This window comes from Anarhichas minor, unplaced genomic scaffold, assembly GCF_050575085.1.
Source record: "Anarhichas minor isolate MPS153535 unplaced genomic scaffold, ASM5057508v1 ptg000062l, whole genome shotgun sequence".
In the NCBI taxonomy this organism is placed as follows: domain Eukaryota; kingdom Metazoa; phylum Chordata; class Actinopteri; order Perciformes; family Anarhichadidae; genus Anarhichas; species Anarhichas minor.
In genome coordinates, this window is record NW_027466508.1 from 7,192,349 (window position 1) to 7,216,439 (window position 24,091).

The 24,091-nt window shown below is 41.0% G+C and overlaps 3 protein-coding genes across 3 annotated transcripts; 2 read left to right on the forward strand and 1 right to left on the reverse strand.

Moving 5' to 3' along the window:
• The first annotated feature begins 2,053 nt into the window (after positions 1-2,053).
• On the forward strand, positions 2,054-10,896 carry ace2 (angiotensin I converting enzyme 2). Its single transcript, XM_076077978.1, has 18 exons — positions 2,054-2,266; positions 2,348-2,506; positions 2,655-2,748; positions 3,229-3,372; positions 3,829-3,944; positions 4,069-4,174; positions 4,495-4,592; positions 4,743-4,915; positions 5,273-5,499; positions 6,246-6,390; positions 6,617-6,715; positions 7,608-7,730; positions 7,859-8,037; positions 9,390-9,448; positions 9,597-9,694; positions 9,803-9,919; positions 10,498-10,692; positions 10,794-10,896. The coding sequence occupies exons 1-18, from the start codon at positions 2,054-2,056 to the stop codon at positions 10,894-10,896; spliced, it is 2,448 nt and encodes an 815-aa protein (XP_075934093.1).
• A 409-nt stretch (positions 10,897-11,305) lies between these two features.
• LOC142933756 (uncharacterized) lies at positions 11,306-16,297 on the reverse strand. Its single transcript, XM_076077971.1, has 7 exons — positions 16,195-16,297; positions 15,966-16,078; positions 14,750-14,846; positions 13,916-14,279; positions 13,316-13,441; positions 13,054-13,190; positions 11,306-11,858 (listed from the first exon to the last, which is right to left on the reverse strand). The coding sequence occupies exons 1-7, from the start codon at positions 16,204-16,206 to the stop codon at positions 11,640-11,642; spliced, it is 1,068 nt and encodes a 355-aa protein (XP_075934086.1). The 5' UTR covers positions 16,207-16,297; the 3' UTR covers positions 11,306-11,639.
• A 1,477-nt stretch (positions 16,298-17,774) lies between these two features.
• On the forward strand, positions 17,775-22,562 carry LOC142933497 (uncharacterized). The gene is made up of 11 exons (XM_076077611.1): positions 17,775-17,792; positions 18,037-18,250; positions 18,894-19,087; positions 19,225-19,440; positions 20,018-20,100; positions 20,143-20,369; positions 20,631-20,752; positions 20,854-21,093; positions 21,182-21,343; positions 21,542-21,631; positions 21,743-22,562. The coding sequence occupies exons 1-11, from the start codon at positions 17,775-17,777 to the stop codon at positions 21,911-21,913; spliced, it is 1,737 nt and encodes a 578-aa protein (XP_075933726.1). The 3' UTR covers positions 21,914-22,562.
• Positions 22,563-24,091: the final 1,529 nt, after the last annotated feature.

The window sequence follows — 24,091 nt, forward strand, 5'->3', positions numbered from 1 at the left end:
CTAAACTGTGCATGAATGAACGTTCCTGACCATTTTCACTGTTATTTCCACATCACCTTTTATTATCTCGACCATGCAAACCAGCCTTATGAAGAGATATACGTTTGAAGAGTCACAACATGGTTTTATGCATGTGTTATTGAAAACATATCCACATGCTAAATACTTATATAAATGAGACCAATTAATTGCATTTAGGCGCTCACTTTTTTGCTCTCATCAGTAAAACAAACAGAAGTACTCTAGCCCATAATATGAGATTCAATGTTATAAGTAGGCTCCAGTTATCAGAACAATACGAGCGTTCAGGCTCCCTCATGTGACTCAAAGTTGTATTGCAGATATAAATGTTAACTTTTCCATGGTCCATTCCTGCTGTCCTGTGTAGACTCAATGGTACTTTTGTCTGTTTTAAATGCAGGACTTTTGCTTGTACCAGAGTATTTTCACACCGTTTTTTAGGTAAAGCATCTGAAACTATCACCGCGTTTACTCAAGTTCTGTACTTTTTGAAGTTACTTCTACACTATGTGACTATTTCCATTTAATGCTACCTTACTTCTACACCACTACGTCTCACTACATATTTTACTTTACTTTTTTACTGCACTACATGTATGTGACAGCTACAGTTGCTAGTTATTTTGTCACTTACATTGAAACCACATTAAGAAGAGAATGCTTCACAGCTGATATAGACAGGAAGAACACTTCCAGCAACCAATACAGTTTTACATATGGTCATGTAAGTATTGTTTACAGTAAGACAGCCAGAACAACAATGTGAACCTGTCTTTTAATCAACATGATCGCACCAACTGTGTCCACGGAAAGGCGCTGTTGCATCAGATGTGTGTTCCCTGGAACTTTAAACAGGTGCACAGCCTTTGAGTGCATTTGCTGCTCTGGTTGAAACACGATCAATTAACATAATGGCACTTCAACAGCACAAATAAATAAATGTATGACGTACAAAAACAAGCCTGAATCTGAGCACTAATGAGTGTCAAGCTAACAAAAACAAATTGTAACCTGAGGCCAGAGTTATTTTCATGTCTTTATTTTATTGATGTTTTAGTAGGTTATTGCTTGATTTGGTGTAGAGAAAGAGAGTATTAAATTATCTTCTGCTGTTGGTAATAAATCAGAATAATAAACCTTGCCCTTGTGGCTGATTTCTTATCAGCGTTTAGGGCCTAACAGTTCATGACTTGTATGTTATCTGGTGCTGGGAAATCCACCGCTTACCAGATATGAAGCTTGGATCCTCGTCTAATGCTATTGTTTCCTGTTTCCTTGACTGTTCCCCTCAAAGGGTCATGTTCGTTTAAGAAAAGACACTCCAATAAGAAAATCTGTAGAAAAACAAGGAACCCAAGTGCACTTTTTCCTCCACTACCTTATATTATGTTGATGATAGGGACAATATACACTTTATTGATATGGAAGCTTTCAAAAACAACCAATACAAAGTAAATCAATTCCAAGAGTTAAAATCAAATCAAATAATTAAACAATTACAACAAATTCCATCAGTTGAGAAAAAGTCAACTGATATAAATGAGTTTTCAGAAGATATTTAAAAGAAGACATCTTGTCTTATAGTCCAAATGCACAGTCAATGGTGACAATTCCTTCTGCAGTTTGCTCATCATTTAAAGTTTTTGGTGTTTTTTTAATGTACTGTAAGGTGATGAATGTTTATTTTATTTATGGTAATGTAGAGATTGGTCATCCTGCTTTCTTGCTCATAACAAAAGGCTTTTAATTGTATACCAAAACATTTTGAATAATGTGTTATCGTGTTGACAGGCTTATAGGAAACGGACAGAGACCTTTTTATTTGCTGATTATACAAATTACTACTGTACAGCTTTCACAGACTCTGCCCCTTATGTGAAGACCGCCCAGTGATGTCTGTTAATGTAAACTCAGATACACCCTCAGTTACAACTCTGCTGTCCAAAGGCCAAGGCAGCGCAGAAGGTTATTGAAACTGTATAACAGAGCACAGTGTCGCTCCTTCTCATACTTAGTTTGTTTGTGTGTTTGGATGGAGGGAGCTGAAGCAGCCAAGATGTCTGCTAGGGTTCTCGTAGCGTTGCTGGCTGTGTCCTGCGCTGTTTCTGCTCAGTCAGATCTGGAGAACAAGGCAAAGGTGTTCCTGAAGGCGTTCGACGAGGAGGCCACCCGGCGTATGTACCAGTACTCGCTGGCCTCGTGGGCCTACAACACCAACATCACGAAGGAGAACTCAGACAAACTGGTGAGCATTCGGAAACCTTTGTGTCTGAGCTGCTGGAGATTGACAACTGTATTTTGACGTGTGTCTTTTCATTCTACCCAGTCAGAGCAGGGGCAAATCTGGAGCAAGTTCTACACCAATATGTCAGAGGAGTCCCTGCAGTTCCCCATCGACCAGATCAATGATGCAAAAATCAAATTAGAGCTCATCTCCCTCCAAGACAAAGGCTCTGGTGCCCTATCCGCAGATAAAGCTGCACATGTAAGACTCATTCTGTTTGGATAAGTCTTAAAATAGGCTCTTTTCATTGTTTGTAAAAGCTGCAAAGACACATCTTCTGGACTACTTCTTCAGTGCTTCATCAACCTAAACATTTCATCTTTGCGTTTTCTTTTAAATCCACTTGTAGCTCAGTAAGGTCATGAGTGAAATGAGCACAATCTACAGCACGGCGACGGTGTGTCTCATGGACGACCCCACTAACTGCCAGACTTTGGAGCCAGGTACGACTCTGTTAATAAGGAGCGGTTATGGTGACGTGGCTGCCTGCTACTGTCAGACAAAGCAGTTTAGAATTAACATAGTCACTGAGAAAAGGAAAAAGTTTTTGAACAGAGATACCAAGATACTGTAATGGATTTTGGGAATAATGTTGTGACCACTATTATTGATACTGTTTAGTTCTTTCATTTTGAACAACAACCAGGAAACAGGACAAATACAGGATCACACCTGCATCTTTTCACTGCCTGAAAGTACACTTAAACAATTACAATTTTGAGGTACTTTTACTTCACTTGAGTATTATCTATTTAATGCCACTTTATACTTCTACTCCACTACATTTTAGAGCGAAATATTATACCTTCCACTCCACTATATTTATCTGATAGCTAGAGTTACGAGTTACTTTTCAGTTTAAGATTTACAATAAAAACTGTGTGATGAGTTTATAAAATGCAGTACATTGTAACTGTTTACAGGCCTGGAGCATGTAATGGCCAACAGCAAGGACTACTTTGAGCGTCTGCATGTGTGGGAGGGCTGGAGGAGAGAGGTGGGGAAGAGGATGAGGCCTCTCTACGAAGACTATGTGGATCTGAAGAATGAAGCTGCCAAACTAAACGGTGACACAGCTATAAAGAATGTTGCCACGGCCGATGTTTACTTGATGACGTATAATGTTTTAAATGTGTGAATGACATGCTCTTGCTAATTCTGGATGGAAACTGAATATGGCTTAAACAATTACCACACTTTCATATAATCCAGTGGAAATACTTTGGCAAGAAGACTAAATTTGTAAAGGTACTATATGGATAATCTAATACTCTAGATTGTGCGTAGGACAAAACACAGAGCTGATAATGTTCAGTGATCATACATGACGGATCCTTACAAGAGCTTCTTGTAACACAGTTGACAAACAGCTGAGTGATACCTGGCATATCATAACCTCTAACTTATTATCTAATCTTATTAGAAAACACTTAAAAAAAACACCCTCTGGTAGTGACAGTTTTTGTAATCTGAAATGTGTCTTTCTGTCTCTTGATTGGATCCTCTGACTCACACTCTGACAGGTTTTGAAGACTATGGAGCGTACTGGAGAAATAACTATGAGACCATTGAGGAGGACGTCCAGTACAAGTACACCAGAGATCAGCTGATGGGAGATGTCCGTTCTATATACAAAGAGGTACGTCTCATACCAGTGGATTGAATGTCTCTTGTGTCAGAGCACCTATATCAACAGGAAGAGGAATGTATGTGTATTATTGACTGTGTGACGTAATCGACAACAACTGTTTATTTTTTTACAGATCATGCCCTTATACAAGGAGCTGCATGCCTATGTGAGAGCCACGCTTATGGGGGTCTACACAGGACACATTGATTCAGAAGGACCTCTGCCAGCCCACCTGCTGGGTATGTCTCGTCTTGCTTCACCCCAAAAAATGTATAGTGTTGAAATGGAAAAATTGAACAGAAAATTGCTGTGCACTAGTAGAGCAAGTTGTAAAGTCCAACATGTAACAACAAATCTGTACTGTAACTCAGACGTGAAAGTGCAGTTGTTTGAAGGTAACAATACAGGGAAAAAGAAAAAGGAAAAAGACATGGAACTTTTGTGACATAATGGATATATTCCGTGTTCAGCTGAAATGAACTGGTCTACTGTAGGAGGAATAAGCTCAGTGTCTCCTTCGATGACTTACAGTTAGAAATCATTTGTGTTGATTGTTCAGGTGACATGTGGGGAAGATTCTGGACCAACCTGTACCCTCTGTCAGTCCCCTACCCTGATAAAGAAGATATTGATGTCAGCAAAACCATGTTAGAAAAGGTGCAGTACAACTTAGTTGATTCTGATATTCTGTGTTGATAAAATGTATAGTCTTATAGCGCATACAGTGCTAAAGATATTAAAGTCAGAAGACGCTAAAATCCTCTATCGGAAGTGAAATCGTCCGTCAAATGTCAATTTGACTTTAAGGGCTGGACTGAGCTTCAGCTTTTCGAAGAAGCAGAGAAGTTCTTCATGTCTGTGGGCCTGTACGAGATGTTCCCAAACTTCTGGGAAAACTCCATGCTGACGAAGCCTGAGGACGGACGCAAGGTGGTCTGTCACCCCACAGCCTGGGACATGGGAAACAAAGAGGACTTTAGGTAAGAAGACCCACAGACGTGCACATATTAAGAGCTGTATATATTCATGTTCAAAAAGCTTACAGTCAGCTTGACCGAAACACAAGCAGCTCTTTGTTAAAAAGATTTAAATGTTTTGTGTGCTGTATTGAGAATACTTATTTAACTATTGATCAGTACATGAGAGCCATAAATATGAACATGAACAATAATGTTGATTAATCTCTGAGTCATTCTTTCCTGCTGATATAGATAACTAAAGTCTCTATGTCAGTGTCTGACTCATCAGAAACATGTTGTTTTATTGGTACAGTGTATCTGATACGGCATCATGCCACGTCTTCATCCGCACATTATAATGGCCTGTGATGTCTTCAGGATCAAAATGTGCACCAAGGTCAACATGGACGACTTCCTCACAGTGCACCACGAGATGGGTCACAACCAGTACCAGATGGCTTACCGTAACCTGTCCTACCTCCTGAGGGACGGAGCCAACGAGGGGTTCCACGAGGCTGTCGGAGAAATCATGTCCCTCTCTGCTGCAACGCCCAAACACCTGCAGAGCCTGAATCTCCTGCCTGTTGACTTCATTTATGACAATGGTACTATTGATCGAAGATAACACTGATCTTCAAACCAAAGAAATGTTGCTTCTCCAAAACACTAAAGCTGCTGTAGTCTATTCTTTTGTAATAACAATGGATAAACTATGGTGTAAACCAGCATCAAACAGCAGACGGATACAATTAGTGACAAAAGGTCGAACACTGAACTGCTGAAAAGCCAGAAGTTTCCTTCGGGAGTTAGAGGTCAGGTTTAACTTTTAGACTCAAAATCAAAGAAGGGTTGATGAATATTCTATTAACCCAGGTCAATTCACCTGGCCTACAGCCATAGAAATCACCAATCTGGACACAATATGAAGTTGTCACCCGACGGTGACAAATGGACTGAACTGAGTTCTGAAAAAACCAGAGCAGGTATGAGTAATGTGTCTCTGGGTTGCTGCCCTCGAATGGCATGTAGGATAAAAATAGCTTCAGCACCGTTGTGGCCACCAGCACAGACTGTGTCACACCTGCATTCACCTGTTTACTGCAGTGAAACCACTGTTCTACAAACTCTCTTCTACTTATAGAGTCCGACATACGTGTATCAACAGCATATCAAACGCAGAGGGCCGAACACTTCTCGGTTCTGCAGAAACTGTGTCCCAGAAACAAATGTTATTTCTCTGCAAAAAACTTTGTTTTCATAGCTTAACTTTTAAAGTGATGTTCGGACCCGCTTCCTGAGCCTTTCCCCTTCCTACGTCATAAAATGTTTTGTGTTTTTTTTTGCCTTGCAGAGACGGAGATCAACTTCCTGATGAAACAGGCGCTCACCATCGTGGCCACGCTGCCGTTCACCTACATGCTGGAGGAGTGGAGGTGGCAGGTGTTTGCGGGCAAAATCACCAAGGATAATTGGATGCAGCGCTGGTGGGAGATGAAGTAAGCTTAGACTTATATGAGGTGTCTGCAAATAACCCAGTTCATTTATGCAGCCTGTGAAAATTCACGGGTAAATTGTATATAAACCTGCTGACGTATTAATCCCTTTAATCAAATATGGTCATGATGAAATCTGAGGTGGACACACTGCAGGCGAGTGTCATCGCTTTTCCTGTTGTGTGACCTCAGCGGCTGCGTCAGTGCTGACTCTCTGTTGTCGTGACAGGAGGGAGCTGGTCGGGGTGGTGGAGCCAGTGCCGAGAGACGAGACCTACTGTGACCCGCCTGCTCTGTTCCATGTATCAGGAGACTACTCTTTCATCAGGTAACACTCCTGCTGTACAGCTGTGCCTCAATGAAATAAAAGCATAATGATAATAGTAATATAATAAAGAGAATTATCTTTAGCCAGTCTGAATCTTTACTTTCTCAAAAGCAGTTACTGAATGTTCTGTCTGTGTTATGGTTGTCAAGACATTTTTTAAACTTTTTAACATATTTCAATAAAACTTGGTGGAAAGTAACATCTTGATCTAAGGAACAATAAACATTAGTTTTTGGTGCAGAACCATTTCCTCACGTTAACTCCTTAACATTTCAAAATCAAGCACTTTTTTAAAATGGTCTGATGAACTACGGCACTCACTATGTTTACTTTTCACATTGTTTTGTTTTTCGATTATACCGATCAATTTTGCCCAGAATCCTGCCAACACGCCTCCCCTAAAACTCTGCTTACTGTAAAACCTGCCTGTGAATACCTGTTTAACACATTGAAAAGTCAACTATTTTAATTTACATTCGTAACTCAAATTACGTAACAAAAATACAAATTTTAAGCCAAACCATGATCCTTTACTTTAACCTAACCAAGTAATTATGCAGCCTAAACTTAATGAAGTAGTTAGTTAGTTAGTTAGTTAGTAGATAATGCAGTTTAGTTATATGGGAATATAATTTAGTTGGAGACAGGGCTGCACATAGACATGCTTTAGATGGCTTTGAGCTTTACTCTTGGTTGTGGCTGTTGGCTGCATACGGCCAAATGAAGAATCACACAACTTTGCAAACGAGACGGAGTAGCTGAGAAGTAAAACAGTGAGAGAGATTTAAGTGTGTGTGTGTGTGTATGTGTGTGTGTGTGTGTGCGTGTGTGTGTGTGTGTGTGTGTGTGTGCGTGTGTGTGTATGTGTGTCTGCCGCTGGTTGTGAATACAGGTACTTCACGAGAACCATCTACCAGTTCCAGTTCCAGAAAGCGCTCTGCGATGCCGCTGGTCATACAGGTGCCTTGTCTACATGTGACATCACTAATTCTACAGCAGCAGGAACCAAACTGAGGTACGAACGACTTCCTGCACCTCTGGGAAGGCTGTCACAGAATCAGATGTAGTTGTGGTTGTCCCTGTGAAATGCAACAGTAATTTATCATCATCATCATCATCATTCTCATCAATGTTTCTTTTTAGGGATATGTTAGAGCTGGGAAGGTCCCAGTCCTGGACCAGGGCTCTGCATACGATATCCGGTGATTTTAAGATGGACGCCCGCCCTCTGTTGGATTATTTCCAAAAGCTTCATGATTGGCTGCAGGCAGAGAACAAGAAACACAACAGGAATGTAGGCTGGAAGACAGCAATAGATCCATGTGAGTGCAAACGAAGATTATTATCACCACTAAAATAAAAAACTATTTTATCAAAGTTTGTTTCGGGTAATTCGCCTATTAGCTTTCTTGTCGAGAGTTATGGTAGATAATGATGTTACCACCAGCAGCTGGTTATCTTAGCTTAGCTCAGAGACTGGGAACTGGGGGAAACAGCTAGCTTGGATCTGTACCAGCACCTCTAAAGCTCACTAATGAACACATCATAGCTTAGTTGTTTAATTTGTACAAAAAAAGAAAATGCAAAAAACAACACGTTGTGGTTTTATGGGAGGTTTTGTGACAGACTATTTGTTGTCCAGTAATTTAGCATAGTCTTGTCGCCACCATGACGTTTTCAGGGCAACCATAGTCATCCATACCATAATCATAGTGGACACATTACCCCCCTTAAATCCACAATGTGTTGTTTTTACACTGTGCTTTTTGTACAGTACGTACAAAGCAGATATAATGTGTTAATTAGTGAGTTTTAAAGTTGCTGATGGGTAGATTTGATTGCCTTTGGACAGAGCCAGGCGAGGAGTTTCCCCCTGTTTCAGTTGTTGTGCTAAGCTAACCATTTCAAGCTTTGTATTCATTGTAAAGATATGTATAAATCTTCTCATCTTACTCTTAGCAAAACAGTAAATAAGCATATTGCCTAAAATGCTGAGCTATTCCTTTAAGCCTCCCTTCTATACTGCTTATTTGGGTTAACTAAGTGTCTGTCCTGCCATATCAAGTTTATGTAGCATTTAAGTCCACACCAAACACAGTTATTTGAACCATTTTTGATACATTTGAAATGAAAACTCTCTCACCATTACGTAATAACTGACAAAAAAAAACCAGTATGTTACTTCTGAGGAAATGTTTGCTCTGCCACTTGAAACAAGGGCACTGAAGTAAAAAAAGAAATCCCTGAGGACATTTTTAAGGAAGCAGAAAAAAACACAGACTTAAGTCACTGCGGTTTTCATGACAAATATTTGCATGACCAAACCACATTTCACATTACCACATACTGTATGTCTTGAAGAAAATGGTTGTGATTGCAACTTGCTTGAATTTTTACTCTTTACTTCATGTTTCATGACTTATAAGCAACACAATGTCGATCACATCTCCAGGGGGCTCGTGTACACCAAGTTTGATTGTATCATTGATTTATACTTTTACTGTATGCGTTCAAAAGCTATGGCAGTTTAAGTGCATGCAATGATATCCAAAAACAAACACATGGGCTGTGTTCACGGTCAGCCAAATGTGTTATGTGCTATGCTTGGTGAAGATTTGATGAAATGTTTTTATCAAACTGAACTAATGATTAGATTTTTTTTTTTTGTTTACAGATTCAGGGAATGCCATTAAAGTCAGGCTCAGTTTGAAGGCTGCCATGGGTGATGAAGCTGTGAGTATTATTAATCATTATCAGAATAGTTATTAGAGAATGAGGGTTGCAGTATCTGACTACACGGGAAGTGTATTTTGCCCCTTTGAAGTGAACTTCAGTCGGTTTGATATCATAGTAAATATTAATCAACTGAAATGTGTTTCAGTATTCCTGGAACGCCAACGAGCTGTACCTCTTCAAGGCCAACATTGCATACGCTTTGAGGCAGTACTACAGCCAAAAGAACGAGAGCCTGGACTTCACGTCGGTACCATCCTGAGACCACAAACATATGAAGATACTTTATGCTTTCATCTGACTATCTTTTGTTACCACATTTGTTCGAGAGCTTTTCTTGGTTTGTACCAGCAGAGCAGAGAATGTCCGTGCCTTTGATGAGACTCCCAGGATCTCCTTCTACATTTTGGTCACCAACCCCACCAGTCCCTCCACGAATATCCCAAAAGTTGATGTGGAGGCTGCCATACGGTGAGGGACAAGTTACATTCAACACGTGACAAGTGTGTTATGATTACATACGGCATGTTCCAAAACACTGAGTGCAGTATACTTGTTTTGTATGAGCAGCTGTAATATTAGAGCTTACTCTATTTTTAGTCGCACTTATTCTGCGGACGGCAATGATGGTGTGTCGGACCAGCGTTTTGGTCCAGACTGAAGTATCTCGACAACCATTGGTTGATTTGCCACAAAATGTTGTACAAGACGTTCATAGTGCCCAGACGATGAATCCTAATGACTTTGGCGATCCTCTGACTCTTCTTCAAGTGCCACCAACAGGTTAATGTTCAAGTCTCAACAGCTACTGGATGGACTGGAACATTATTTTCTACAGAGCTACATGATTCTCAGACAATTCATCTTGCACCACCACAACAACTATTTTGGTGCAGTCATTCATGAATTGCAAAAACTTAAAAGCCTCACAGAGCTGTTAGCGCTCCAGTTCAATTGCTATAATTGCTTTAATCCACTCAGTGTGACCTTTCCCTGGAGACAGTTGATAAGTGCGAGCAATAATAAACCCATTTCGATATTGGTCCCAGGTTAAGTCGAGGCCGAATCAACGACGCCTTCCAATTGGATGACCGGACGCTGGAATTCGAGGGTATCCTAGCAACGTTCGCCCCTCCCGTGGAGCAGCCGGTGGAGGTGTGGCTGGTGGTGTTTGGGGTGGTCATGGGAGTCGTGGTGCTAGCGGGCGTCTTCCTTGTCATCTCCGGTATCAGAGAGCGCAAGAAGTGAGTTTTTGGTCTCGAGACTGAGGCCCGTTTCTACGACGTTGGACCAGTTTACTTCCATAACTGTGAGACATAACTGTGTGTTTCTTGTGTGTTTGTAGGAAATCTGCAAAGGAAACCATGGGGAGTCCTTACGATATGAACATTGATGGAGAAATTAACAAATCCTTTGAGAACAATGACGGTGAACAAACTGGTTTTTGAGTCCACTGAAGAACAGAGGGATGGTGTCGTTCTGCAACATGTGTTTACTTGTTATACATTTTAGTTTGTCAGGTTATTTTATAGTGAATATCCTTGTAAAACAGTATACTTAATTGCAGGTAATTGTAGTATACAAAATATACCTCCATCTTAATCTATTCAAAGTGTGCTATTTTTGACACACTAATATTATACGTACTATAAGTGCATAAGTAGTATAGTAGTACAACTACACTTAAGTTGCCTTGACTGTGCTATTTTGAGTATAGTTTTTTGTAATAATAATGGACATTTACCTTGTATTATGTGTATATTTAAATTTTACTCACAATATCTCTTTATTAATATATATCAGAAAGTGTTAAATAAACAAAGTTATTATCACATCACCTTTATTTTGTTTATTAAATTGTTTAATATAATGTACATCCAAATATTAACACTTGTTAAAAACAAAAAACAACAACAATCAGCTTGAAAGGTCACCGTAAACAACAAAACTGATTACACACTTACACACACACTAAACATTTTTTAATTAGATATAGTTGTATGATACATATCTACGCACTTCTGCAATAGCAGAATTTGACGCAGTGACGTGGGTTTTCTGTCACTGGCCCAGGTGGGTCAAACAAAAGAGCTCCTCTCATGTTTTTCTTTTGTTTAATATCAAGTCCCAAAGAAAATCCGCATGTGAATTTTAGTGGTAAACTTGACTGAGAATACGTCTTGAGTCTCCCTCAAGTCTGAATGATGAAGAGGAACGATTCTTCAGCTGTCATTCTATCCTGGGTTGCCGCTTCCACTGAGTTGTTGGTGTCTATTTGGATGAACCAGCCGCTGTGCAGCGCTGACTCAAACTTCCGCTGTTTGGTCCCCTCGTTCTTCATGTAGAAGACGAAGGAGAGGGCACCCTCGTCGCTCTTGGAGATCTTCTTCAGCCTCTGCTTCTCGCAAGTCTACAGCAACAACAAACATGTGGACATCCGTCATGGAGACGACAGATGGCTCTTCAACATCCTAACCAAATACCTGAAAAATAACTAATGACATTCCCATCAGCCTCAGCTGAACTTTGTGTTTAGTGCTTATTAGCAAATATTAGCATACTAACACACTATAAGTTAAGATGGTGGGTAAACATTATACCTTCTAAACATTAACATGTTAGCATTGCCACTCTGAGCAATGCTAGCATGCTGATGTTAGTAATTAGCCCAAACCACCGCTGTGCTTATGTACAGCCTCATAGAGTCACGCATGACTGTAGACTTGATACATATTACTTAGTTACATATCAGTGTCCTCAAACCTTTGCCAGGACATATTTTTCAGAGGTGGGAGCAAGTCATTTCTGACAAGTAGTCTAAATACCAGGTCAAGTTCCCAATCCTTCATTCTGGGTTTTCAGTTATATTTAGATCCTAAATCTTCATCAAATGCACTTTTTCGAACCTAATCAGTAATAAAACATGCATATAGCCCAATAGACATGACGCATGTTGTTATATGGAATGAGGGCTGTTTCCATGACATTCTGTGACTGTGAAGAATGCCAACATAAGGGGAAATTATTCTATTTTTGGCTGATCTATTGTAATGAATGAAACTCGTCTGACAGTAACTACTTCCCTCTTTTTCAGATGAATTGCCATTAAAATGACATCATGGTTCGTGGTGCCATGAGGATGCCTCCTTCCCCTGACTTTCATCGACCGCAACGCCACCAGCAGTAGTGTTAAATTGAAATCTAGTGAAGGCTCTCAACATCTACCAGATGGATTGACAGACTTTTTCATAATACATTCTTGGTTCTCAGGTGATGAATCTTGATAATTTTTACCCTTGTATTGAGTACCATCATCAAGTAAAAAACATCTAAAGAAAATCATCCTGTAGGGGACATGAATGGCAATCCATCCAATAGTCCATCGAGACATTTCACTCAAAACCACACATGTTAACCTCACAGTGGCGCGAGAGGAAAAGAAGGAGGATCACCAAAGTCATCCTCTGGGGACCATAAATGCCAAACTTCATGGAAGTCCATGTAATGGTTGTTGTAAATTTCAGGAAAGCTCTAGAGCAAAAGTCAGCTTGATGCATCTTAAATCTAACTATGTGTACATGAACTCACACAGTAACAGGTATTACCTCCACTTGTAGGAACACCCTGTTCCCTTCCTTGCAGCACCTGAGGAAGCAGTTGGACTTGCTAAAGTTTAGGACCACTGCTTGTCCCTTGAAGGACAAGAAACTGGTTGACTTGTAGTAGTAGATGGTCATCTCCTCTGGACACAAAAAAAGATATATAAACAAACAAGGAATTTCACAAATCAATTAAAAACTACATTTGTGGTTACTGTAAATGTATCAGTAGGTGCTGTGTTGCCGCGTGCTGCTCCGAATGACAAACCTGGGTTCGGTGAAGCATAGATAGTCTTCTCTGAGCAGAGACCTCTGAGGTATTGATGAGTGGCCAAATGTTCAATTGGAGTGTTTAACGACTTTAGCTGCCTGAAACTTCCACCTCCTCTTGCAACTGAGCACAGGGACACAGGGAACAATCAAACAAAGGGCATGTGGTTCATGGGTCACAACCCTTTCAGACGAAAAACACAAACAAGGGTCACTTCCTATTTTATCTGTGTATGAATTACCAATGAAAGGGAGTTGCACTGCACATGTTTCTGGTCTCTGATCAGATTTATATATAACTTCTGACTGTTTTCTTGACCCGTCTAAAACATTTAAACCCAAGAGGTCAGCTTTTCATGAGATCATTTCATCAGTTCATTTAGCTTACAAAAAACAATAAACGAGAACTCAATCCTCCAGTTTTTCTGAATTCCGAAGCGTTTTTGGAAATCCATGGTTGTCACTGAACTGTATCATGTATTTGTTCTTATGTTGAAAAAGTGATCCTGATCTCAGTGAGACTATCTGTATAAATAGAATGTAGAACAAATTAGACGGATAGAAGAGAAGATCGGAGACTAAAGCACAGCTTACTCACCAAGCGTCACCTTGCTGGATTCGGACACCATGACAACATCATTAAAGGTGCATCCTGTCCCATGGCATCCCTGACAGGGGCTCCCGCTGTCGCAGCCCCTCCCGCTCACCACGGAGATGCTGGTTTTCTTCATGGATATGATGAGCAGATCCCCCCTCTCCCCATTCCCCTCATTTTCAGGTTGGCAAACATTCTCCCCTCCGTCCCCGTCCTGCCCCACTTCACTCTGCTTCAGGTCTTCCACCCTCCTCATCTCCATGCTGAAACTGAGTACTGTGGATTCCTTGGAGAAGGGATGTAAAGTGTCCTCAGCTGGGAAGTCATGCTCAGTGTGCTCCTTCGTCCTGCTGGCCTTGTGCACCGTCTGAAGACCGGAGGGAAGGAGGGGGAGAGTGGAAGTGGACGTGGGGTCAGACTGAGTATTCACTTTGTGTCTGATATTGGCTGTGTGAGAACTCCACCTTAAAACACCTAACAACACAGCTACTGCCAAAGTGACAATGTGTGTGTTCTTCCTCTGGTGAACACTGAAATACCATGTAATGTTGAGCTATGACTGTGTAATTTAAACATCAACAGATAGTGTCATGTCAGCAAAGTTCACCTTAAGTTTCATGTTCATTCATTCCAATCACTAACAGGATAAAAACAGGTACAATTACTATTGTGAAAAGACTTAACATGAAATGTTTTGCATGTGAATTATGACAGCCACATATATATTCAGTATAACAATATAACTATACAGTATATATATATATATACTGTATATATATATACATCTAAAACACAAACGTGGTGTTTGATGTGCAAGACTGTGGAAGCCCAACTCACCAGCATCGGATTATCTTCAGCTAACGACTGCGCCAATTCCTCAGGTGTGAGATCCTGCAGGTCCATGCCGTTTACCTGCATCAGTTTGTCTCCTCTCCTGGGAAAAAAACATTAAATATACAGGGCATATATTTTATTAAGACTTTTTAATTGTAAGTAATGACTTTATTAATGTTAACAAACTGTGTTATAAGCCATTAATAGGGGAAACTCCATCCATTTGGCTACTCTGTGTTTGCTGTAATCTTTCGCTTTTACCTTGAAATATAAAGAAACTGTTGCTGCTGAATTAATATTACACCTCTGTGTCCCATATATTGTTTTCTAAGACTTGTCTTATGGCAACCCAGTCTGTAGTTGTAACCACTTCACCTTCTAAAGAGAGCGACAGAGCATCTGGATCAAAATCCATTTATTACCACTTTTTCATCTTTAAAACTGCAGAGCTGATCATCTCTTAGAATGTTAGAAAGAAGTTATTAAAGCCCCTGTGAACTTTATTTGTCAATCAGCCTCTTAATTTGAGTAGTTTGGTTTTACATTAACACACAGGTTTCTGTTAAAGTATTAATAGTTTTAGTTATTTCACATTAAAGAGGTCTGTATTTCTGTTTTTTTTCCCCCCTGTCCTCTTTTCATGGTTGTTAAAGGATAAAAAAAAGTGATGCACCTCCTCCTGTTGTCCAATCAGGATTTAGAAACATTTTAATTTACATCTGATGACAGCTGGCTGGTTGTTTTCAATCAAGTCTGATCAAAGAACACAATCCTGATGATGTTTTTGATTATCAAAATAGTTACCAAACAATCCATTAATCAACTAACTGTTTCAGGTCTACTTATGAAAACCAATACTTTTTTTTATCTATAAACCCCATTATAAAGTATTCCTTATGTAGTAACCAGTCTTCCAGTTCTGCTGTTTGAGCTTTAAATCATGACTGAAAACACATTTCTGTTGACTCACCTACTTGTATGCCGGAGTTGTTTTTGATGAAATAAAAACTTCACTTTATTTTTTTGAATGTTCCATTTAGCTATTGTTTTCTACAGCATCCTGTGTGGTATATTTTCCTTTTTTTATTTTTTTGTTAGATTTAATCTAAAGCACTTTGTGGTCCGTGGTTAAAAAGTGCCTTTCAAATAACATCATTCCTACTCTTTTGTTTTATCCTCAACAACAAAAAGTCTGTTAAACACAGTGTCTGATTTATACCTGACAAATGGTTTTTCACGCGCTTTTTTGTACTTCACATTTTCCACTTCGTACTGGTGCTTTCCCTCATGGATGTGGTGGACGATCAGCACGCCTCCCTTAACCACAGAATCCTGACGTTTAGAAACAAATAAACAAACTTAAAGCTTCAATGCAATATACACAATCATATCATTTAAAATGCCTCTCACATATGTCGGTGCTCTGTGTTAAAGATTGCGTTACCCACCGCCAGATCCATGGTGCTGCCAGTGTCCGCTGCTGGCAAAAGACTGAAGCCGACACCAGGGAAAGCGCTGGCGTTTTAAAGCCTCCAGCGTGTTCCTGCTTCTGCTTTGCATGAACAGAAGGGGGAAGTAGAAGTGAAAGGCCACTGACACAGTGATGGACGTGGAACTGATGTCAGAAGAGGAAGTGAATGAAGGTGAGTAAATCTTAAATGAAATCGGGGACTCATTGTCTGATTTTTTATTTCCATTGTTAGAAAACAGAACTTGAGGAGAGAGTTCATCTGTTTCTGTACATTGTCTACATGTCACCATTCACTAACACCAGCAAAGGTCTCACTAATGAAAGTTAGAAGACATGTGATGTTATCCGACTCTCACACTCCTCATTCTTTACTGTACTGCATGTCATATAAAACCCTTTTTTGTATTCATATTCGATTACTGGGAGTTCACTTCCTTGGTTTTTGGCAATACCAATAACCTCTACGCTATTACAGTTCACAGAAATAAGAGGAAACTATGTTTTGTATCACGCATAGGAACTACTGAAAAGCTATGACTTCCTCTGTGACAGTAAATAACTCGGTAAGGGATATACATTTATACTATGTGTGCTTCTACAATGAACTGTCCAACTAGAAACGGAAGCAATCATTAACGGTTCTTCACAAACTGTAAAAGCCAGTTTGTTACTTTTTGCTTTCACGTTATGTCAGGCTGGTATTTTAAGGTGAATATAGTAAGCAAGACATTTTAACTGTTGGTTAGTTTAATCTACAGCAATGCATCATATTCTGTCAGGTGATCTTCACGTTTGTAGCGTTGCTGTCCTGTGGGAACCACAAAAAGAAAAACAGCCCCGTTTTCAGTTTTGTGACGATGCAGTTTCCAGCTGATCCAAGAGGCTTTTTAAGTTTATTTAGCTTAAGAAGTAGGAGAATGTTCTCAACGCATAAAGAAAGACATTAAACAGTTCATCACAAACATTCAAAATCAACAGATTTGAAATTTTTTCAGTGGTCGGGAAGGGTTCTGAAATAGGCTAATTTGAAAAGTTGAAGTAAAGTACTGCTTTAATACTGGGATGAGTTGTGCTACTAAATATATACAAGCAGACACACAAACAAACACTGAAGCTATTTCCAGTCCAGCTAAATCTGTAGGCGCTGAGGTGGATTGAGTTACATGACAAGCACGCGCGACTGTCGCAAAGATTTTGAGGTCTGCCACCGCTCAGTGCAGCACGTTTCCACCGTCTCAGAGGCTGGCACAAGTTGAGGATCCAAACTCAAGCAGGTATTGTGATGCACTGAACATAAACTGTATACAGTGTATATACTGCATGGGCTGAGAAAGGTTTCATCGTTGCAGCAGCTGAAGGTGTCGAGTAACGTTGACCTCTGCAGTGCATTTCACTTGGTTTAACACACAGTGTGCGGATGGGATGATAAAGTTTGAAGCACTTTAATTAACACACTATTTCAAATGATCAGACAAAGCTTAGTCACGATGTGTTGGTTGAAATGTGTAGTTTTGAGTTTTAGGAATAACTCATAGAGAGTGTTTATTTCTAGAAACTATGTCTGTGAAGAAAAAAGTAAAAGAATGAATTGATTTTTGTGGCGTTCCCTTTCGAGCTGAGATTGAATTTGAAATGAATACTGTGCTAAACACTGGTAACACTATTCACTATAGAAATGTCACTGCCATAGCCTCAGGGTGACACACATGTGACATTTTAAGGAACTGACTCTGGCTTTGAAAATACAAGTAACCATCCCACCCTTGTTTCTAACTGCATCAGCACTGTCCTGTCTGTATTGTGTCTGTGTGTGTTTCAGATGGAGATACTCCATGTGTTGATAATAGGGGGTGGCCCTCATGCCATGACCCTCGCTAGCTTGCTATCCAACCCTGACCCTGATCCAAACTCAGACCCCGGACATGACTTACCCCTCTCCCCCACCTCCTCGGACCCTCCAGGGCCTCAGACAAACCCAGAAACCTCCAACAACAAACGCTGCGGTGGCAGGAAGAAGAGGAGGGTGACAGCTGGTACCATGAGTTTCACTCACTAAATCATATATATTCGATTTTTATAGAAGTTTACAATTTTGACTTAGTAATTATTGCACTTCAATTATTGCAAGGTCAATCATTGGTCGATTAATCGACTATCATCAACTATTTTGACGATCGATTCATTGTTTAAGTCAAACATTGCCACGATCCAGTTTCTAAATTGTGAGGATTTGCTGCTCTCTTGATTCTTATGCAATAAAAAAACTTTATTTTGGGGTTTTTGACTGTTGGTCGGACAAAATTAGATATTTTGAAGACGTTCATTATCGAATAACCAGAAATTGTTATGCTATATCTTGATGTAGTAAGTCATCACTTCCTATTCGTTTCTATTAATTCTGACTTAATATTGATTTAAGGATTTTGTATCAAAATATTTTGATGTATTAGGCCTATAGATGCCGACTGGCTGATCGGCTGTACTGTTGATTTTCCTGGCAGGAATGAGTTTCGTATCAGCTTGATAATCAGACTTCATTCATTAAATAGAAAATGTTGTGGAACCGGAACATTAGGCACACAACAAATGAATGATCATTTGTCACCGTTACTACTTCTTCATTTTGACATACATGTGACGTACTCACAGTTCAGTTAATTTGTTGTTTGTGATTAGTTTCTGCAGGCCTGACACTGGAGGAGCGACTAGCAAAGTCGAAGGTATCAGAGAGGGTCGACTTTCCACCGATGAGTCTCCGAGTGGTGGATTGTTATGGAGCGTGGACCGCTCTGTGGGAGAGACAGTTCACAGCTCTGAACATCCCTCATCTGCGCTCACACACACTTGTGCACACAGACCCTCTCAATAAGGTAGAAACACAAACAACTTCCCCTGAAGTGGAAGCCACGAAAGTGCTTTTACAGTATGGATGTAAATAAGCACGTGTGTGTGTGTGTGTGTGTGTGTGTGTGTGTGTGTGTGTGTGTGTGTGTGTGTTCTTCGTCAGACAGCCCTGCAGGAGTTTGTTTTAAAGTCTGATCGCTCTGCGGAGCTTCACAGTCTCCCAGACCAGGTTTACATTCTGGACGAAAACGCATTTTTCAACGACATGAGGCTCGGCAGGAAGGAGAGGAAACGTCTCAACATCACCTCAACACTCAAGAAGAGTTTATCCTTCAGTCTGCCAGGGACCAAACTAAGTGTGGATTTCTTTAAAGATCAGGTTAGACACAGTATATTTGTGAGTGTGTTCTGCAATCTGAAGTCACAGAAAGAACAGACAGACTTATATAATCACAAGCTTCCATTAAACAAAATATTATACGATACTCCTGGCGTTGCGTTACCTCCAAAATGATACATGACACTTTAAAGGTGCTTTATATGAGATTGGGAGCAATTCTGTTGCCTCTCAATGGCTCTCAACATGTCGACGGGTGAGCTGGCGGCTAGCAGCTAATAGTGCTAACAGTGCTTACCTTAAAGGGGGATTGGAGGGTCAAAGCTAGGAGGAACTCGGATAACAACACACTGAATAAGAGCGACTGCATTCTCTGCTCAGATAGACATTACTCCAATATATCTTTACATAGAAAACAGTTGTTTGCTGCTGTAGTAATGCTCTGAATCCCGTATATTGCCCCTTTAAAAAGAAAAGAAATGATATATTTGTGACTCGTTTTTTAAAAATGTATGTCTTCACTTACAGTAGATGGAAAAAATACTTGCACATTTTATCCATTAAGCAGCATGAGCACTGAAATCTGAGCATTTCTGAGTTGGTGAATCTGAACATGCAGGTGGAGAGATACAACTTGGACAAAGTGCTGCTGAAGGGAACAGTGGAGCACATCACCCCTGTGATGGAGGACAGCGCTGACTGGTTAAAAGAGAGTGAAGCCATGGGAGTGACTGAAAGGAAGAGGGTGAAGTATTTTCGAGTCCAACTTCAAGAGGGCATCGTCCTTAAAGCCCGCCAGGTCGTTATGGCGACAGGTCCAACCCGCGCCCAGATGGCAAACATCCCTTCATGGGTGAAAAGCATTGCAGAGAGCTACCCAGAGGAGCGTTTGCAACACACAGTGCACCTCATGCACCACCTGCCGACTGCTCAAAAACTCAAAGACAGTCCGAGACAGAAAGAGACTCAAGGTAAGTCAGCTTTCCTCTGAGCATCATGTTACATCACAATAATACAGAAAAGCTCTGCAGGGAAACAATGTTCAAGCATTATTTTAAAACTGAATGCCCCTTTACCAGTGTTTTTTTTTTTTTTGCCATAATAATGAATACAACTTTGCTTTCACCTGAGGTTTCCGTGCTTCGCCACACTTCAGTGGCTATTTGATCCCCCGTCCTCGACGCAACACTTTCCTTTACAAGTGTTGTTTGTGTGTGTAGACTTGTGTGTAGTGTGTGAGGCAGGGCAGAGAGTAATGGTAGTTGGTGGAGGTCTGACCAGCGCTCATGTCGTCTCAATTGCCCTGCAGCAAGGTGCCAGCCATGTGACATGGGTCATGAGGAAGCACCTCCAGGTCTAGTGACAGTGTGAAGCTGCATGTAGACCAACCATAAATGTAGATGTACCCGTCGGCCTCCAGCACAAGCGCATCAGTCCTCATTGTTTCTCCTGCAGTTAAAGCAGTTTGATGTGGGCGACGTGGAGAGCCTGGTGGGCCGTTACTCGCACGTGGAGCACGGCATCAAGATGGATGGCCAAGCCTACCTGAGGCAGTTCTACAATGAGCGGAGCCTCCACAAACGGCTGGCTATGATTCGCCAGGCGAGGAAAGGAGGCGCCGTCACCCCGGAGGCCTACATCCACCTGCAGCCGTTCATCCTGAATGGACGGGTGGCCGTGAAGACGTACTGTCAGGTAGCGGTGCATGGGCGTCCTGCAGGGTGTAAGGTTGAGGATGTGGTGGATGGAAGGTTTTTTACCTGAATCTCATGCGACTGTCCAGGTGAGTGATGCCAGCTGGTGCTACAGGAGCCAGGCCTGGAGTCTCTCACTCAGCACTGGGGACCACTGGACCGGAGATATGATCTGGCTCGCCACCGGCTGCAAACTTGATGTCAAACAGGACCCCTTGCTATCTGAGGTGATGAAGGAATTCCCCATTCAGGTGGGTCGGACATACAAATGTTTTTATGTACATTGTCTATTAGTTAGGACAGGGGAACTCAACAAAAGTTGTGTTTTGTTTTTAAAAAAAAATTTAAATTACCGGAGGGATGCAGAGATAAGAGCAATGGATTCATCTTTTATGATGTAACCTGAACAAGGCGACACTAACGGATGCATTGGTTGTCCCTCCATGAAGGTGATAGATGGCTGGCCGTGCATATCAGAGAGCTTACAGTGGGCAGAAGGGTGCCACTTCTACCTGATGGGGCAGTATACAGCTCTTCAGGCAGGTCTTATACAGAGTGTTTTGGTGGGCACAAAATAGGTCTCAACAACAATTTGTACAATTGTTTCACAGAGTCCGTGTCGCTTATGTTCCCCCCCCTCACACACACAGGTTGGACCTCATGCGGTCAACCTGGCCGGGGGACAGGCTGCCAGCATGCGAATCGCCAAGGACATCATGCGCCGTCAGCAACAGGACAATGCGGAGGCTTCTGAACTGAGTGTGGAGAAATCTAAAACCGAAGAATATATTCAACAGATGCAAGGCCTTCTATGGCTTTAATGTTACCCGGCAACTATTCTTGTTGACTGAAGGGCCTATGTGGCCTTGATTAAATGGATTGGACTAAAATAAATGCTGTGAAACTGACTTTTTTGAGGGGGAACTATAACAACTATTATATCCTAAATCTAATACAGATTTGTGTTCATCTTTAAGGGCCCAATCAGTCGTTTTTAAACATGAATTATAGGTATGTTCACAACACTTCAATGACAGGACTTGGATGAAAAACCTGTTTTACATCACTGTTTACAACATGGCTGATTTAAGTGTGGTAGGGTTAGCTGACCCACCTTAAAGGTCAGTCCACCTTAGTGTTTCAATAGACAACAGGTGTAGCTCATTCATGCTCCTCTACAGTATAAACCAGGTAAACACTCAGGCTGTAAAGACACTTTCCCCTCATTCCTGTGGTGAGTTGATTTGAGCTGCTTTTGTTTCTTTTATTTGTATGTATTGGTGTCTTGTATGTAGCTTGGAGGGTTGACTGTTTTAATGTATAGGCCAGATTGTCTCTTGATTACCAGCACACTTCCTGGATTGTGGTGGCTGATGATAAAGAGGTGAATGCTTGTTCCATGCTGATTAAACCCCTTCTGTGACTGTTCGTGTATTGCTCACTCTGTGGTTTTGGTCATTGTGTAATTTTCTTTTCTTGCAGTGCTGACTGTTGTGCATAGTTTCTATCTGTATGTAAGTACAATTTATTTATAAACCGCTTTTTACAGACATAAGTCACAAAGTGCTTAACAGGGCAGAATTACAAACATAAAAAACACAATGTGACCATAGGGCCAATAATTTACATACACACAGAAAATACAAAATTAAAACTGCTGTGTTTGCACCTTGCACTTCACCTTTTAGTTTTGTGTATGGCATTTCACCACCAATTTGCGTTGGTCGAGTAATTTTCCCTTAAATTTCCCCAGCTTGGTAGCTAGTGTCCCTCCACCCCCTGATTAACAGTTCTTGTATTTTATACATGCAGGCCCCCCATTCCCATTGTTCCCACAAAGGGAAAAATGGTTGGATATTTCTAATTAGTTAATAAACAATTATTAACCTTGGGAACTTTATCTCTGCTATCATGTCTTGTAAGTAAAAATAACTGAGATGGTCCAATCCTCATCCCCTGGTCACATAAACAAATATTTTATGGCAGTGAAAACTTGTGAATCAAGGATAGTTTTGTATGTTCATATTGTAAAGTCCTGTGAGACGATCTCATTCTGTGCTGTAGGCTTATAAGTTAAGTTGACTGGCAGCGTAAGCGCTGTGAACTTTGGGTCCCATTAAGATTGTGGATTGTGTTTTTATATTTTTAAAAATAGAAACTTAAGTTATTCTAATGCTCCTTACTCCTAGCATCTCTTTTCACACTGTGGGAATGTCTTTAACCACGCCTCCTGACTTCCGCATTGTAGCCAAGGATGATTAAAAGAAATGCCACATGTCATATCCTAGGGCTACAATACTTGCGCACGAGCGTAACCAAAAAGTTCTGTAAGGCCGAGCGCAACCCAAGAGACCCTGAGTAAACACATCATTTATGTATAGCGCCTTCTGCTGTAACCCTCTCAAATTCTAGCTCCACTTACACCGCGCATGTGTGAAACCCCATAGCTCAAGACGTATCAAAATACGCCTACCTGAGCAGGTGAACGGGGCTGCAGTCACAACAACCCGGGGCGGTCATTCTAATGTCGACATAAACATTGTAAAACAGAACAGCGTCGTGACTGCTCTTATTTGAGGTAGGTGGGTTTGTTAACAATGCGGTTTACCGTTGAACGGAATGTTAAACACCGGAGTGATTCGTGCCGGCCGGGTACTCGGTACCTCTACCGCTAATTGACTCCGTGTCTGTAAGCAGTGGGAAGACGGGACACCAACAGTTGGGTGGGGTATTTGTGCTGCATTCACGCGGTGTCGGAATAATTGGAAAATGAACTACCGATTTGGCAAATTGACCTGAACGCCCCCTCAAACCGGAATAAATGAAAGCTGTAGTAGCTGACTGATATCGAATGAACATGTGCCTGGAATGAATAGTTATTAATTTGGCACTCTGCAGTTTTGAGAAAATATAAGGATGCATGCACTTGGAGCGGGGATCATCCGGGACAGAGGTGATGATGGAAATGAATATGGGAAAGTTGTGAGAAGAAGCCGTTG